At 32.3% G+C, this 16,351-nt stretch overlaps 1 protein-coding gene across 2 annotated transcripts; it reads left to right on the forward strand.

Annotated features, from left to right (window-relative positions):
• The first annotated feature begins 737 nt into the window (after positions 1-737).
• On the forward strand, positions 738-16,325 carry Megf8 (multiple EGF like domains 8). 2 transcript variants are annotated; one of them, XM_072000725.1, is made up of 25 exons: positions 738-1,745; positions 2,139-2,453; positions 2,532-2,695; positions 2,768-3,045; positions 3,129-3,313; positions 3,407-3,755; positions 3,851-4,062; positions 4,143-4,376; positions 4,517-4,804; positions 4,886-5,023; positions 5,109-5,353; positions 5,435-6,052; positions 6,149-9,046; positions 9,114-9,538; positions 9,609-9,952; positions 10,034-10,239; positions 10,308-10,587; positions 10,672-10,873; positions 10,945-10,971; positions 11,075-11,390; positions 11,483-11,658; positions 11,752-12,005; positions 12,201-12,212; positions 12,304-12,491; positions 12,567-16,325. In XM_072000725.1, exons 2-25 carry the CDS (start codon positions 2,249-2,251, stop codon positions 13,419-13,421), a joined length of 9,099 nt encoding a protein of 3,032 aa, XP_071856826.1. In that variant the 5' UTR covers positions 738-1,745; positions 2,139-2,248; the 3' UTR covers positions 13,422-16,325. The 2 variants fall into 2 exon arrangements, with proteins under 2 accessions (XP_071856826.1, XP_071856827.1); XM_072000726.1 differs by lacking the exons at positions 738-1,745; positions 2,139-2,453; positions 2,532-2,695; positions 2,768-3,045; positions 3,129-3,313 and having other exon boundaries at positions 3,563-3,755; positions 3,814-4,062.
• The last annotated feature ends 26 nt before the right edge of the window (positions 16,326-16,351 follow it).

Raw genomic sequence — 16,351 nt, forward strand, 5'->3', positions numbered from 1 at the left:
TATTTATTGATATAACTAAATTACATAATAACTAAATCTTCAAAGTACTTGGTTTATTCTTTAGGATATTTTATATATAAATTTTATTCATCGGTATTAGGAAAATTGTCTAATTATCTGTACTTTAAACAGTTTTTTACATTTGTAATTAACTTATTCAACTTGTAAAAGACAGCAGGATGTACGATTCTAATGCCTCGTGTTTGTAAATAATATATTAATTATATAATAACATATTTAAAATTATAAATGTGAGCAATACGACCATAATGTGATAACATTAATGTTAACTTCTAAACTAGATTATTTTTGTGATGTAAATTATTTAAATGTGAATGCAATTACTATTGTAACAATATTTATTTATTTCCGGAATAAAATCTAAAAGAATAAATTATGAGTATTTACAATAGATATTCATGAAGAACGCTAGTTTTCGAAAATTAAAGTTTAAAAACTAATCTATAAATTTATTACTACACAAATTCCACTAGAACGTCTCTTCTCTCTCTGTCCTCACAAAACAATTCCTACCTAATGTTTTGCTAAATTTTGCGAAAATTATGCATGGAATTATAAAAAATCAATAATTTCATCATGTGCGCATATGTATATATGTGTGTGTGTGTGTGTATATGAGTATTGTCTTCTTTACTTTTTCATGGTTTTGAAACATAACTCGACCATAAATACCTCTTTCATAAAGCAAAAAGTATGATAATTTTAGATTAAATATAATTAATATAATATATTTAGATTATAGATCATAAAATATTTAAAAAAAAAGTTAGACATTTATTAATAAAAACAATTTACTTGTGTATTCAGTTTTGAATCCGGTTTATTATTTTTCAACGTTTCATATTTGCAAAAAAAATTACCATGCGTCTATTTTCAATACAATTAAATATTCAACAAAAAAATCATCCATCTCTACGTTACATCTTGATATCATAAAGAGCGAACGTGTAAAAATTCTATGAAAGAATGATTTAATTTTATTGCGAAAATATATAAGCGACTTGGTCAACGTCACGTGGGCATGAATTAAACCAGATTGAACCTATGACGGAAAGCGATTTTGTATGGCGTTTTTTCAATCGAAGTGTCCCTGGAAACTTTCGAATATTGAGACCGCATTCGAAACGAGGGGAATTTAATGGCGGTTGAAGAGCCCCCACCCTGACCTCGTATGCAGAGACAGCCAAGGTGTCAACAGGCGAGGCTGAACGGAGTTTACACGATAATTCTTGTCTGTTTGTATTTGCACATTTATTTTACTACTTATCGGTTTGTCATAACAATATCTGAGTCACAATAATCGGGATACATATTTTCAAAATAACTGGCGTTCAGAGAATGCAACTGTTCAAAGTATAGCACGGTGCAGATTTTTCTGACGTGTATGTGTGTGTATGTACATAATGTTTTGATTCAATCGCAGCTGAAGTTCTATCGCATCTATTTAGTTAAAGAATGTTATTCTTGATTTTGTTTCAATTGATAAAAATTATAGTGTTTTGTTGTCTTGTTACTTGTTACAAATTTTAGACTAGAGTATTTATGAATCAATATTTGTTTTAACTTTTTTTTATTTAATAAGCGTCTAAAGTTCTAGTCATGATGTTATGTTTGACGCTTGCATGATTATTGTACAACATAACTGTGATACGATATACTTGAACACTGTGATGTGATTTAAGACTGTTTTTATAATACAGAACTAACAATACTGGCTAATAAATGTTTGTATAAACAACTATGACAAAAAGATTTTATTGCATACCATTTATAATAATTTAATTTAATTTTTTTCATTCAATTCTTAATTTTATATTTAATTTATTAATAAACTAAAATATATATATATATATGTTATTGCTTTTCTATATTTATTATATGATATAGTGATAGTTTCAAGAAAAAACATGTATATACAATTACATGAGCATACAATTATTTTTGTTTTAATAATTAATCATGCAAAATTATCTATCTGATAATAATAATTACTATTATTTTCTTGTTATATAGAAAAAGAACATTATATTTAATAAATAATGAACTATGTTATATGCTATTAATTGAAATAACAAATATTAATATTGATTGAAATAACGAAAAGCATATTCTTTCAGATATGACTCATTATATGAACTTTTTACAACCAACTTATTCGAAAAACAGACCAATGAACGTGGATGATGAGTTTTACTTTATCAAGCAGCAGTGAGGCGAATATACTGTAATGGGGTGGGTCTTGTCCACCACACTATGGATTACAATATGGAGTTGCCTGTTGCGGGGCTTCGAATTAGCTCCGCAGACATCTCCAAAACAAATTCCATGTGATAAAACTAGGAAAGTTTTTACTGATTCTTGGGGGATCATTAGTGATGGACCTTTGGGCTCAAATTATACTCAAGATTCCCATTGTGAATGGCTTATAAAAGGTAAAAAATTTAATATGATATTTGTAAGAATATTTCTTTATTTTTTTTTTATAATTGTTCGATGCATATATTTTGCAGCAAATAACAGCCGTCAGTTTATCACTTTAAGTTTTCGTACCATGGGAACAGAATGTAGTTATGATTATGTTTTTGTTTATGATGGAGATTCTTTTCGATCTCCACTCCTAGGTAGTTTCAGTGGAAAAACAGAACCACAACAAGTGACATCATCATCTGGTTATGTATGTAAATTTGAAGTCTTTCATATTTTATAATTATTAAACAATATAGTAACTTTATTTTCTCTTTTATAGATGTTAATACTCTTATACAGTGATACAAATTATGTTTTGGATGGCTTCCATGCAGAATTTTCAGTTACAAATTGTTCAAATAATTGTACAAATCATGGAAAATGTATTGATAATACTTGCTTTTGTGAGAATGATTGGGGTGGCAGAGATTGCTCCAGAGCTCTTTGTCCAAATAATTGTAGTTATAATGGAGAGTGTGGTTTAAAACGATGTGACTGTCAAAATGGATACTCAGGACAATCTTGTTCATTACACAGAACTCATCCTGAGGGCAACAAGTTTGTTACTAAATATATTATTGCATTAAATATAACACAATTAATTAGTTAGTAGTTTACTAATTACTAAATATGATAAATAGATGGCATTGGCTTTCTCATTCAGAAGGTGGATTAAGACCACGAGCAGCACATACTGCAGTTTATATAAAAGAAACTGATTCTCTTTATGTGTTTGGTGGCTATGATTTGAATTATATACTCAATAATTTGGAAGTGTATCGATTTAGCGCAAGTCAATGGGAAGACGAGTATGGTAATGAACTAGGTAAACAGAAAGTACTAAATATACTTATTATAATTACAAATATTTGAATATATGCTGTATTATAAAATTATTTACCATGTATGTTTAAAACAGAAGGCATCTCATCTGCAGAATATTTGGATCCTATGCTTCTTGCTACTGAATTAAAACGGACAGATGCAGATGAAAAAGAATTATATGGTCTTCGTAAATCCTCCCTTATGTGGAAAGTACTTTCTAGCATTAAAGACAATAATACTTTTAGTTCACGTAATCTTGGAAATGCAGAAAATGGACATGACTGGTCAAAATTTAGAAGTGCAGACCATAAAGATCGCGAAGAAAAAATTCATGAAGGCAGAAATATTGAAACAAGTAAAAGTACAGTTAGGATAGAAAGAAATGATGACCTTAGGAGGAAACATTCTAGACGTCCTAGACCTCGATATGCGCAAACTACAAGGTAAAAAATAAGATGCGCAATATAAATTACTGAATATTAATATAATGTTAATTCGTAGTTAATGCTATTTTTCTATTTACTTACTGTTACATTAGACATCGTAGAAATCTTGAGAATCTAAATCCCTATCAAAAATTTCATATAAAAAGTGGTGTATTAAATTGGGAAGAACAAAATGCAGAAGATTCTATTAGAGAAAACATTTATGCCCAAGAATCTAAGACAAAAAATGAGTCTACTAAATCACCAATTGATAAATTACCCACACCAAGTCCGCGATATGGTCACGCAGCTTGTAGATATGACGGTCAGTCGTACACCTATTCAAAATATGAAAAAAAGAATTAACACAATTATAGTATGATTTACAAATTATGTAATTGGTAGGTGGTTTTGTTATATATGGGGGGAAAGTACAAGATGGTTCTTTATCTAATGAACTGTGGCATTACAATGTTAACACACGCACCTGGACATTACGAGCAAAAAATTCGCCATTTTATCCACCGCAATTAACAAGGCATACTCTTACTTTAGCAAATAATTATATTTATCTTTTTGGTGGTAGTACAGTTGACGGTGAATTTTCGTCGAGTTTGTATAAGATTGAATTGAATTTATGTAAGTTTATTGAACAAAGCATATTTATTATTTATAATTATTATTATTTTATTTTTATTATTATTATTATTATTATTATTATTATTATGATACAAAAGAGAAAAGAAAAATATTTTGTGTTAAATTTGTTTCAATTCTAGCTGATCCCACAGCAACCACGGAAAGATGGAAAGAAGTACATCCCCGAGGTGGTAAAGAATTAGATGTACGTGTAGTTGCACATTCCACTGTGTATCATCATGCTACTAATTCTTTATTAGTTTATGGAGGAGTAGTAGCCAGTGTAGCACGTTTCAGTAAATTATCAGATAGAATGTTTGTATTTCAACTTGACAGAAAAGTTTGGTCTGAAATTCATTATCCGAGAGCACACTTGAGAGATACTTATGTTCCAAGAGAACGGGCATTTCATACTTGTAATATTATAGGTAATTATATGTCTTTATTGTAATTGTTATTAAATAAATCACAAAGCAGTACATATTAAATTCTATTAAAAAATTTTTCAGGGAATTATCTAGTTGTATTTGGCGGATATTCTCATAGACATAATAAAGAAGAAATTTGTTATGATAATCAGATGTATCTTTATCACTTAGGCTGTCATGCTTGGGTAAGCCATGATGTACTAGGTCTAAATGACAAAGGTAAATGGAAACTTCAATAGTTAAAATAAAAATCATGCAAAATCTTAATTATTTTCATCTTAAAACTTTTATTATAATATTCTAGATTCTCGTTATCCAAAACAACAGGGAGTATTTGCACATGCAGCAGATGTGCGGAATGGAAATACATTGCTATTAGTTGGTGGTTATCATGGAAACGTAAATGCAGATTTGCTTGCATATACATTACCGCCAATGCTTGCACCAGGAGATGAAGATAATATAGAACCTGAACAAATTTGTTCAAGGCATAAAAGTTTGATGGAATGCACAGCTAATCCAGAATGTGGTTGGTGTTCGGCAGACGAGGTATCTTGCTAATGTAGAAAACGTAACTACTATTTTTTATGTAATGAATATTTAATATCAAAAATGTTTGATTTATTTTAGATATGTTATGGCAGAACTATTGGTAGTAATTGTACAACAAATCTTCAAACGACGCGTTGTCTAGGCGTTTGTCCTGCACTTGGAGATTGTCATTCTTGTTTAATACATGGCCAACCTGGTGGAGGATGGGGTACAACTGCACGTGGAAAAAAATCTGTGTCGAATAAGCTAAATCGCGGAACTTGTACGTGGTGTGTCCAGAACGCACGTTGTCATCATAAAGATGATAATTATGGTGTTTGTGGTCTTCGAGACGATACACCGTCACAAATACCTGGATGGTGGGGTCCGAAAGGCACAGAAATTATGAAAGTTGAAGAATGTCGAGAAATGGATAAAAGGCCTGGATTGACATTTTTAAAATATAAACCCCCAGTAAACTTTAGTCAGCCTGACTCGGTAACAATAGTTAATGCCACTACGGTAGATTTTAATGTTCCATCTATGCAAGGAGCAAAAACAGAGTCAGCACTTGGAGGAGAAATGATTGCTAGATTAATTGGCTTTCTCAGACCACCTCAATCTTTTTGGGATAGCACAGTGGAGCATTTGAAAATTTGTGTCAGTTATAATAGTGCAACTTTACATGTATCAAGAAGCGATGATCCTCAGGAATTGGTAAATTGCACATCTATTTTTTATTTAATTTAACAATTTAAATTGCTTTATAGTATGTTAATATGGAGTATAAATTCTTTCATTAAATTTGTTTAGGAATTAGTTGCAAATTTAACTGCCGAGACATCGCAATGTATTCCAACAAAATGGCCAGATGGACATCAAATGATGTTGTTGCCAGGAAGATATTTATTAGATTTCGAATCGAAGAGAATGGTTACTACAAGTTATGCATATGCTAGTAAAATGGAAATTACTCACAACAAAAAAACAGAGAATCCAAAAGTATTTACATTTGAATATCTCGAACCATTTCAAAATGGTTCTTGCCATCAATATAAAAATTGCCTTCACTGTTTAACCGATTCTTCGTGCGGCTGGTGTGATATCATCAATAAATGTCTCTCACGTTCAATTAACGAAACGGAAAGTTGTGTCGCTGATGTAGAGTGGGATGAAGATGGAAATCCTATTCGCGAATGGCATTATTTAACTATCACTCCATCAGCTTGTGCTAATTGTTCTAATTATATTTCATGTGAATCTTGTGTTGGTAGTAATTTGTGTGAATGGTGGACAGAGGAAGCTCGTTGTGCAAGGATAGGTAGACTGCCTAATGCAGTTATTAGTTTTGATCAATGTCCAATTCCTTGTAGACAACGTTCAAATTGTACACAATGTTTAGATGAGCGCGGAAGGTGCGTCTGGTGTGAGGCCACGCAGGAATGTTTTTCTTTTTCGGTATATACATCTGAATATCAATTTGGTTTGTGTCGAGAATGGATGGATCAAGCTGGTTTAATGGGAGTAACATCAAGGTCTGGATCATCTTTAACAGGCAATGATCAATGCAAAAGCTGTAGTCGACACACGAACTGTTCGAACTGCTTACACTCATTAAGTTGTGGGTGGTGTTACAGTTTAGAAAACCCTATTATAGGAGCATGTGTACAAGGAGATTTTAATCAACCGCACGTCAATTGTAGTTTAGTCATCAATGAATATCAAAATATCACTTTAGATACGGATGAATCAGGTTGGGCATATGCTCAATGTCCAGACGTCGACGAATGTGATTTAGGTTTGCATGATTGTCATCCCAATGCAGTATGCACAAATACTCATGGTAGTTTTAGCTGTCAGTGTAAAAGAGGTTTCAATGGAGATGGCAAAGAAAACTGTACCAAGACTTGTTATGAGAAATGTGTGAATGGTTACTGTAGTGAAGCACCTGACTATAAATGTGAATGTAACCTTGGCTGGACAGGGCCAGATTGTAGAACAAATTGTGGTTGTTATAATCATTCCACTTGCTTACAAGGACCAGGCATTTGTGATAAGTGTCAAGATTGGACTACTGGTAAATATTGCGAAGAATGTAAAGCAGGCAGTTATGGTAATGCTACAACACCTCTTGGGTGCAGAAAGTGTAATTGCAATGAGCATGGAGACAAAGATTTAGACATCTGTGATCTGCAAACTGGTGTATGCTTCTGCCGTGATAATACACAAGGAGATATGTGTCAGCGTTGTAAAAAAGGCTATTACGGTGATCCAAGAGATGGCGGAATGTGTTACTATGGTTGTATGTCTCGAGGTATGCTTGGGGGAGAAGGAAATGGCAAACAAGGTCTTGGCAGCAGACACTCACAGTTATCATTATGGGAAAGTCACCTTGGAGATTCTCCAACAAGAGAGTGTCTTTGGATAGTAAGTCCAAAAACAGATCTTTCATCAGACAACATGCTCTCAGGAATTCAAAGTGTCATACAATTTACTATACATGATGATATTAATGTTAGTTGCCAAGAAAATAGTGTTTATGTATATGATGGACTTCCTCAATTTGTTTCATCATCGACTAGTCATCAGAGTCAACTTTTAGGTGTTTACTGTACAGAAAGTACAGATTATCCTGTTACTGTAGAAGCTAAATCTGGATTTCTTACTGTTCATTATAAACAATTGGACGAAGTAGAAGGTTTCAATGCAAGTTACTTGATAATGACATGTAATGACTGCCCCGGAAATCGAGAATGCCGTAATGGTAATTGTTTATGTAAAGCTGGTTTTGTAGGAATCAGCTGTGATATCGAAATATGCCCTAATAATTGCACTTCATCTAAGAAACAAGGAATTTGCGATAAAGGTTACGGGCGTTGTGTTTGTACACCTGGTTATGGAGGACGTGATTGCTCAATTAAGATTAAAGAACATCAGTTAATTTTTACTGAGCTGTTTAACTCCGAATACTTAGCCGATCATTTAGACCATCTGAGAAAAACTTTACCGCGATTTGGTCATACGTTGGTTGCTGACAGAAGGGGTAGTTTATGGATGTTTGGGGGATACTCTCTTAGTCATGGTCCTTTAAATGATATTAGACTTTTTGATACTAAAAATAATACATGGATGCCTATTACAGTAGAATCTACTTCAGAGGCAACAATGCCTCAAGGTAGATATTTCCATGCAACTGAAATAGTCCATAGTAGGCAACAAATATATGTCTATGGTGGTTTGTCAATGAAACAAGAAGATATTCAAGGATTATCGAATAATACTTTAAGCGACTTTTGGAAATTTAGTTTGCAAAATCAGAGGTGGATGCAAATTATACAGGATGAATTTAAGAGGGAACCACCACTTTTGGCGGGACATACGTTAACTTTACGTAGAAATGGAGAATCAGAAAGTCTAATATTAATTGGAGGATTTAGTCCTAAGTATGGTTACCTCGATACAGTATGGGAATTTAATTTAGAAACCGAAGCTTGGGATACAATAAATACAATTGGAAATGGACCATTAGGAGTATATGGTCATTCAACTGTATACCATAGCAAGTCAGATAGTTTTTACATTTTTGGTGGATACACTTATGCGATAAATCGAACATTTATTTCTAATAAATTATATGCATTGAATTATAAAACTCGCACGTGGTCTGTACTTCCACCATTTGATGATGATCTTACTGATGGAAGTAGTTTAGTAAGTAAATATTTCATCAATTATTATTTGGTTTTTTCTTGTTAATAAAAATAACATTTTATTACAGCCACAAGCTAGATTTCTTCATTCTGCTGTCACTACTGATGAATATATGGTAATATTTGGTGGTCGTCAAAATCCACATAATACTTCTGATTCATTGATTGCTTATAAATATTCATGTAATTTATGGATTCGTTTAATAACAAAAGATATGGAAGTAATTGGAAGTCCACCACCACCAGCATATGCTCATGCAATGACTCATGCTGATCCAGAATCTAATGCTGTATATGTAGTTGGTGGTTTCGATGGTGGAATTAAAAGCCATGTCACACTTATAAGCATACCGGAAGATTTGTGTAATCTTTGGACAGACAAAATCACTTGCAGAAAATATTTTGGATGTTCCTTTTGTTCTGTTATTACAATTAGTGGAAAAAATGCTTCATTTTGTTTCTCTAATGAAGTATCAATTAATAAAGATGACAGGTAAATTTTTATATTTCGGTGAACATATTTATAAGTGATTTCAACTATATGACAAAAATATCCGTTTTAGATGTGATATTAACGTTACACAAGCTCAACGATCAAATGGAATTTTTTGTAATTCAGAATGGATGGTCAGTAGAAAATGTCAAAATTTTAAAACTTGCACAGAATGTTTAGCAGAATGGCCATATTATCAAAATGACGAGCCAGTATGTAAATGGTGTACAAACTGTCCAAATGGAAAGTGCATACCGTCCGAAAAAGATTGCGACGAATTAAATAAATGCAATATTAGACAAATATCGGTAACAGATGTAAATCAATGTGGAGAGCGACAATGTCCAGCAAGTGATTGTGAGAAATGTAATAGCCTTGAAGGTTGCGTGTGGACAAGGCAGGTCTTAAAAACATGTGAGTCTTAAAAAAAATATCAAAAAATGCAAAGCACTTAATAGTTTTTAGATGATTCTTAATTTTTCAAAACATTTATAGCGGAATTAGGACTTGCAGTAACGGGAGAACCCGTATACGATTGGAATTGTGTACCAGATGACATTTTTGAACGATCAAGTATTAAAATGGGAAGTACGCAATGTGAAAAACGATGCGCTGATCATAAAGACTGTAGAAGTTGTCTAAAAGGCACGGGGGCCGAAGGTGGTTGGCGGGAATGTAGATGGTCGACGCAGCTTAATGAAGTAAATATATTATTTTGAGAAACTGGAACTAATTATCTGAAATCTTACAATCAATTAACAAATCGTAGTGTATTTCTCCGTCATATCAACCTCTATACTGTGCTGGCGGTGTATGTGGACTGGTATTACGTAGTTCCGATATGGATCATTGTCCTGAACCATGTTCAGTTTTTAAACAATGCAGTACATGTTTGAAACACTCACATTGCGGGTGGTGTTCTCTGGATTCAGCTAATATAACTGGACAAGGAATATGTACAGAAGGCTCTCTTGAAGCACCAGCAGACCATCCAGCTGGTGGAACATGTGGAATGTTATACGATCAACAATTTCCTCAAACTGAACCACGTAAGCAAATATAATATGTAGTATTTAATGTTTAGTAATTCATTTGAAAAATTACAGCATTTATACCACTCCTATATTATTTAGAGTCTTTGGGAATCCTAGATAATGTTACAATGCTAATCCCGAATGTAATATCAAAACCAGTATTTTCTTGGCATTATGTAAGATGTCCACCAGAAAATGAATGTACGAACGGACACCATACGTGCTCTCCAAAAAGTGAAAAATGTTTCGATTTAGAGGAAGGGTTCGAATGCATGTGTGGCGACGGATATAAAACTGAAACGTAACTTTTGTTTCTTTTTTCATTAATTTTATTGCATTGATAATTTATTAATTATTTTATATTTATTTCAGCCCATCATCATTTAATGAATTTGGGAGGTAAGGTTCAAGTATGAATTTTGAATTATTTGTTTATATATCTTATATTTATAACATTTTTATTATACATATACATAATTTATCTTTTTCTTTTTCTTTTTAGAAAAATTTGTGTTCCGATGTGTATGCAAGGTTGCGTTAGAGGAACGTGTATAGAACCAAATGTTTGTCGTTGTGACTTTGGCTATGTAGGTGCCAATTGTTCAATTCAGTGCCAGTGTAATGGTCACAGCAATTGTGCCGGCCCAGATAGATTAGATGTTTGCTTAGAGTGCCATAATAACACTATGGGACCACAATGTGACAAATGTTTGCCTTTGTTTGTTGGAAATCCAGCGGACAATGGACAATGTGTTCCTTGTCTTGAGTATTGCAATGGGCATACTCGAATATGTATTAATGAAAGCATGACTGTACCGGTAATTTATTCTTCATACTGAAACTACAACTATATATAAAAATAAGAATAAATATCGACGTTTTTAGAAACGAAAATATCATTTTTCTATAGGATCCAAATTCAATTGATAAGATGTCTATAGAATTATTAAAAAAGCAATTAGTTGAAGGCCCTGTAGCTAAAGCAAAATGCGTAAACTGTGGAAATAATACGAAAGGTGACAAATGTGGGGAATGTATGACTGGTTATTTCAGGGGAACCGAAGATCTTCGTGACGTATGTCGACCGTTAGTATTATTATATGAACTTTGTTACTTGTATTTTATTACACTATATGTACTTAGAATTCTATGTATTACGTGAAAAATATATTTTTCTAGTTGTGAATGTCACGGACATGGATTCACTTGTGATCCTGTAACAGGGGAAAAGTGTAATTGTGGTAATAATACAGAAAGTGATCCAACTTGTACCAGTGGACCTATGAAGGGTACAAACACTGGTGGCTCACCATGTTGGATGGTGCAATGCAGTAAATGTAAAGAAAATTATGCTGGTACACCAACTATGGGTCATCAGTGTTATAAAACTGTAACAGTTGACAACAAGATGTGTTTTGATTCTAAATTAATAGGTAGGTTATTTAACAGGTTTATGCCATAGTTTTATCATCATATTATTTTATGATTATTTTATTTTAAAAATATTCTAATATAAAAATTCTATCACATTTTCTAAATCTGTCTGCTATGTGCATTTGTTATATGATTATATTACATACTTTAATTAAATATTATTTTTTTAAAATTGCAACATCTTATTATATCAGGAGGATCTTATGGTTCGTACTCCTCCATCGATGAATTATATACTTCCTTTTATTGATCTTCGCGTATTCAGATGTAAAAATTGATTATTTTCACTAATTACAGATGAATGTAAAATGAAACCCAAACCATTGAATCCCGGTCAAACGGTATTTTATATGGTACAACCACGTTTTATGAATGTCGATATTAGAGTCATGGTGGATGTAACTCAAGGGGCTTTAGACCTATTTCTTAGTCCTCGGGATGATTCTTTCGTTGTTACATTAAATTCATCAACTGGATATCAAGATGTATGGGTTTAAAATACTTCTTCTATTTATAAGGCATTAAATATTAGATATCTTCTAACCAAAAATTGCTTATAGGTCGAATTGGATAGCAGATTTATATGGCGTAAGGATCCACATAATATATGGTTAGATAAACAAACTCATAGCCAAATGAAAATTGTCGAATTCCATCCTCATAACACGTTTTCATTTGTTATGAACGGCACTACTACCGAACCAACTTGGAATACCGGTCCTCAATACATTGTGATGGAACGCTACGCAAACGGTTTGGCTACGTTTTTAACAATCGAAAATAGAAACACGTTCTTGGTTGTTAGAAACCTTACGAATCGGTTGGTCTTAACATTGCCACAGGACAAACATGAACTTCACGAAACGAAATTTCATATCGCATTGAGGGCAATTGATCCTGTACATCCGGAAATCAGTGGTCGAGCTGCTTACGGGATGATCTTTTTTCGACAGGATCAACTTCACATTGATTTGTTCGTCTTTTTTTCTGTGTTTTTCTCTTGTTTTTTCTTATTTTTAGCTGGTTGCGTAGTCGCGTGGAAAGCGAAACAAGCGGCGGATGTTCGAAGAGCGCGGAGAAGGCATGTTGTCGAGATGTTGCATATGGCTAAAAGACCATTCGCATCGGCTACCATCATTTATGACCGAGATGGTAACGATTGTAATGCAAGCTCGCCTCAACGGAAAAGCAGACGTAATAAATTAGTTAGCTTTCACAGTGACGTTAGACCGGTAGCAGTTGAGCCTACTGACGATGGAGTAGCTGCTGTAGCTACTGTTTTCATTAGATTGCCTGGTGGTCGACAAGCTCCTGTTGAATTAGCTCTTGGCAGCTCATTAATACTGTTAACCAGAGTTTATCCAGTTAACAGTAGAGTGTTCCTAAGACGTAGAAACAGTCACGCGTTGAACTGAGCTTCTTTCTGTAGAGGTTTATTTTCATCTATTCGTTATTTTCATTTTTAAGTCTGCTTATGCTCTCGAAACCTATAGCAAAAGAAATATGTAGCTATCATGTTTATTCTTTATCCTTATCGATCGTTTGATCTCATCTTTTTAATTATTGACCTATTTGTGGTATTTGGTACGCGATCGTATAAATTAAAAACTTTTTTACAAAAAGCATTTATATTTTTTGAACTTGTGTAAATCGAATCGACGATTTCACTTGTTGAATTTTAATAACGATGTTTGTCCTTCGTCATCGTTGACATTGTTCAATGTCCGCCAGTAATATGAAACGTTAGTCTAATGGTTGTATTATAGTTCTAAAGAAGTTATAGGTGTATTTGAACTAAATGATAATATATATACGCACTCACATCTACATATATATTGTCATACCATTCCATGACGAGACTGTATGTTTGTATATAAAGATATGTAATTATGCATTAATTCGTAATTTATACAATTTTGTAGAAGCATTTTATGTAACGGGACATGATTTTGTGTCTTGAAGCATTCGCAGCTACCTTCTGAGGAAAGTGGATGATTTTATCGGTGTTTTATGAAATTTTGCATTAACATCTAATCGAAATATACATATGAAGGGAAATATAAAAATGGCAGCTATAGGTATTATTCTACTTATTAAAATCTTGTTTGTATTCTAATATCTAGAATGAAATTGCCGAAAAATTTAATAAATATGAGATTCTCAATCATAATGTGCAAATCTAAGTGAGTGACTAAGACAACTGATATTGTTATTATTATGAATGAATTATTAAAATATTAGTTATCGAACAAATTGTAAAACTTGAAATGATATAATATTTCACCATAAACGCTTTTAAGATTATATGCAGTGCAACAAAAATACGATAGTAATATGTCAACTGGCACTGCTATTTTCTAACAGTTAATAAACAGGGTGATCTTCAAATATGACGCGTATTTTAGTAAAAGAGATATAGCAAGATAATAAATTAAATGTTAAGTAAACATATCAATTAATTTAGCATAGATCAAATGGAAATATTTTGAATTTGTAAAAGTCATTCATAAACTGATCATATGCTCCAGATATGTTGACCACCTTATATTTCCATGGATCTTTTTAAATTACTGTTTTTACGTTTAAAATCATTATACTTTCATGTGACTAATTTTAATTAATTCTTGCTATATCTGTTTCACTATGAGTGCACATGTTCATGTGTTTGTATGCTACATTAAAAAATATGTTAGGGCTGCGATCGAAAATGAATTGTATCCGCATAATTAAAAAAACGATCAGTATTAGAAAAAGTTGATTAGAAAGAAGCTCGAGAATGCGTGCGTCGAAAAGGTTCCTATGCCAAAAAAAAACTGATGAGGAATAATATGAGCGTCATAGCATAATGACATATTATTTATGACAAGAAACAATAGATATGTAAAAGATTTTAATTAGAGAATGTTGTAAATATGAGGGATGCACATTGCAAATGTTAATCATCGATACTATATAATATCATTTGTAAAAATATTAATAGTACGATATCGTCAATAATGATTTGAATTTGGTGAAACTGAAAGCAAAACGCGTCCTTTATCAAAAATGATAAACCAAGGTTACGTATTAATCAAAATATAAAAGTAAAACATAGGATGTTGATGTAATGATATTAATAATGCATACTCTTAAGATAACTATAATAAGCAAATTAATTGAGAAAGTGAGCGATGTAGTGACATAAGTAGGTGTAAATATCACGAGGCGTTTTATGCTAAGCTGTTATGCAGTATCAAACGAGTTTAATATATTCTGTACAGATTGTTTCTCAGGATAGTTGTTACATGATTTGAATAATTCCCACTGTATTTGTAGAAAAGTTTTCAAAACTAAAAGATTTATATATTATTCAACTCAATTTTTTTAACGCAATTTATTTTTTATCGGCGATATAATTAATATGTATAGTAATATTTGAGTAAAACTATTGTATTTATTCTTAATAAATAATATAGGATTAGTAATATTTTTTAAAAGTACAGTGTGAAATTTTCAAACTACTTTTGGGAGCATTCTAATTATGTCATCAATACGTTGTAAGAATGCACGGTTGTTCCTTGATTATAGGAACGATGATACACTGAGTAATTGCTAAGTATGCATATGACAATGCAGCACATCCTGTCTATTGAATCTCCGAATTTATTTTTATTTTTTTGCTCGTTTCATAAGTCTCGTCATCACGTATCACGTCGATTGTTTTTTTTTTTTGTTATCTGTTGCTATATTTCTCTGTATTTCTCTCTCTTATCTTACTAGCATATCATTTTCATATTTCATTTTCATCATGGTGTACAATTTTATTCGTTTATCTTCATGCGACCAACTATCCTAATATTCATCGCGAGATTTGCGCGACAGCCTGTAAGCATATGTATAAGAATAATACAAACTAACGTATATGTACATTTATATAGATTTACGTGAATAGAGATATATTATATATATATATATATACATACTATATATACACAGTAAATGTATAATTTCTCGGTTGTACAGATCTGAGCGTTATCTCCAAAATGTTCTATTTTATATATGTATAATTATTACATTGCATTCAATGTAAGCGATATCTTCCAATGCCGGCATTGTATCATCGCGTAAACAAAAAAAAAATGTTTGTAACATTATGAGACACCATCGTTTATAAAAGTAATAATGAAAAGGTTGTGAAGTCCGGGTGCCGGCATCCTTACAAGGATTCGCCAGCTTCGTGGATTTATTTGTACTGTGGAGAGGAATCTGAGGTTGTGCTAATGAAGATTAATGAGTTGTATTGAGAAAGCTTTAATAAACGTGTGTAAAATTGGGTTTCATCCGATGAGTTCTCATTCCATCAAAA

This window comes from Bombus fervidus, chromosome 3, assembly GCF_041682495.2.
Source record: "Bombus fervidus isolate BK054 chromosome 3, iyBomFerv1, whole genome shotgun sequence".
Lineage (NCBI taxonomy): Eukaryota > Metazoa > Arthropoda > Insecta > Hymenoptera > Apidae > Bombus > Bombus fervidus.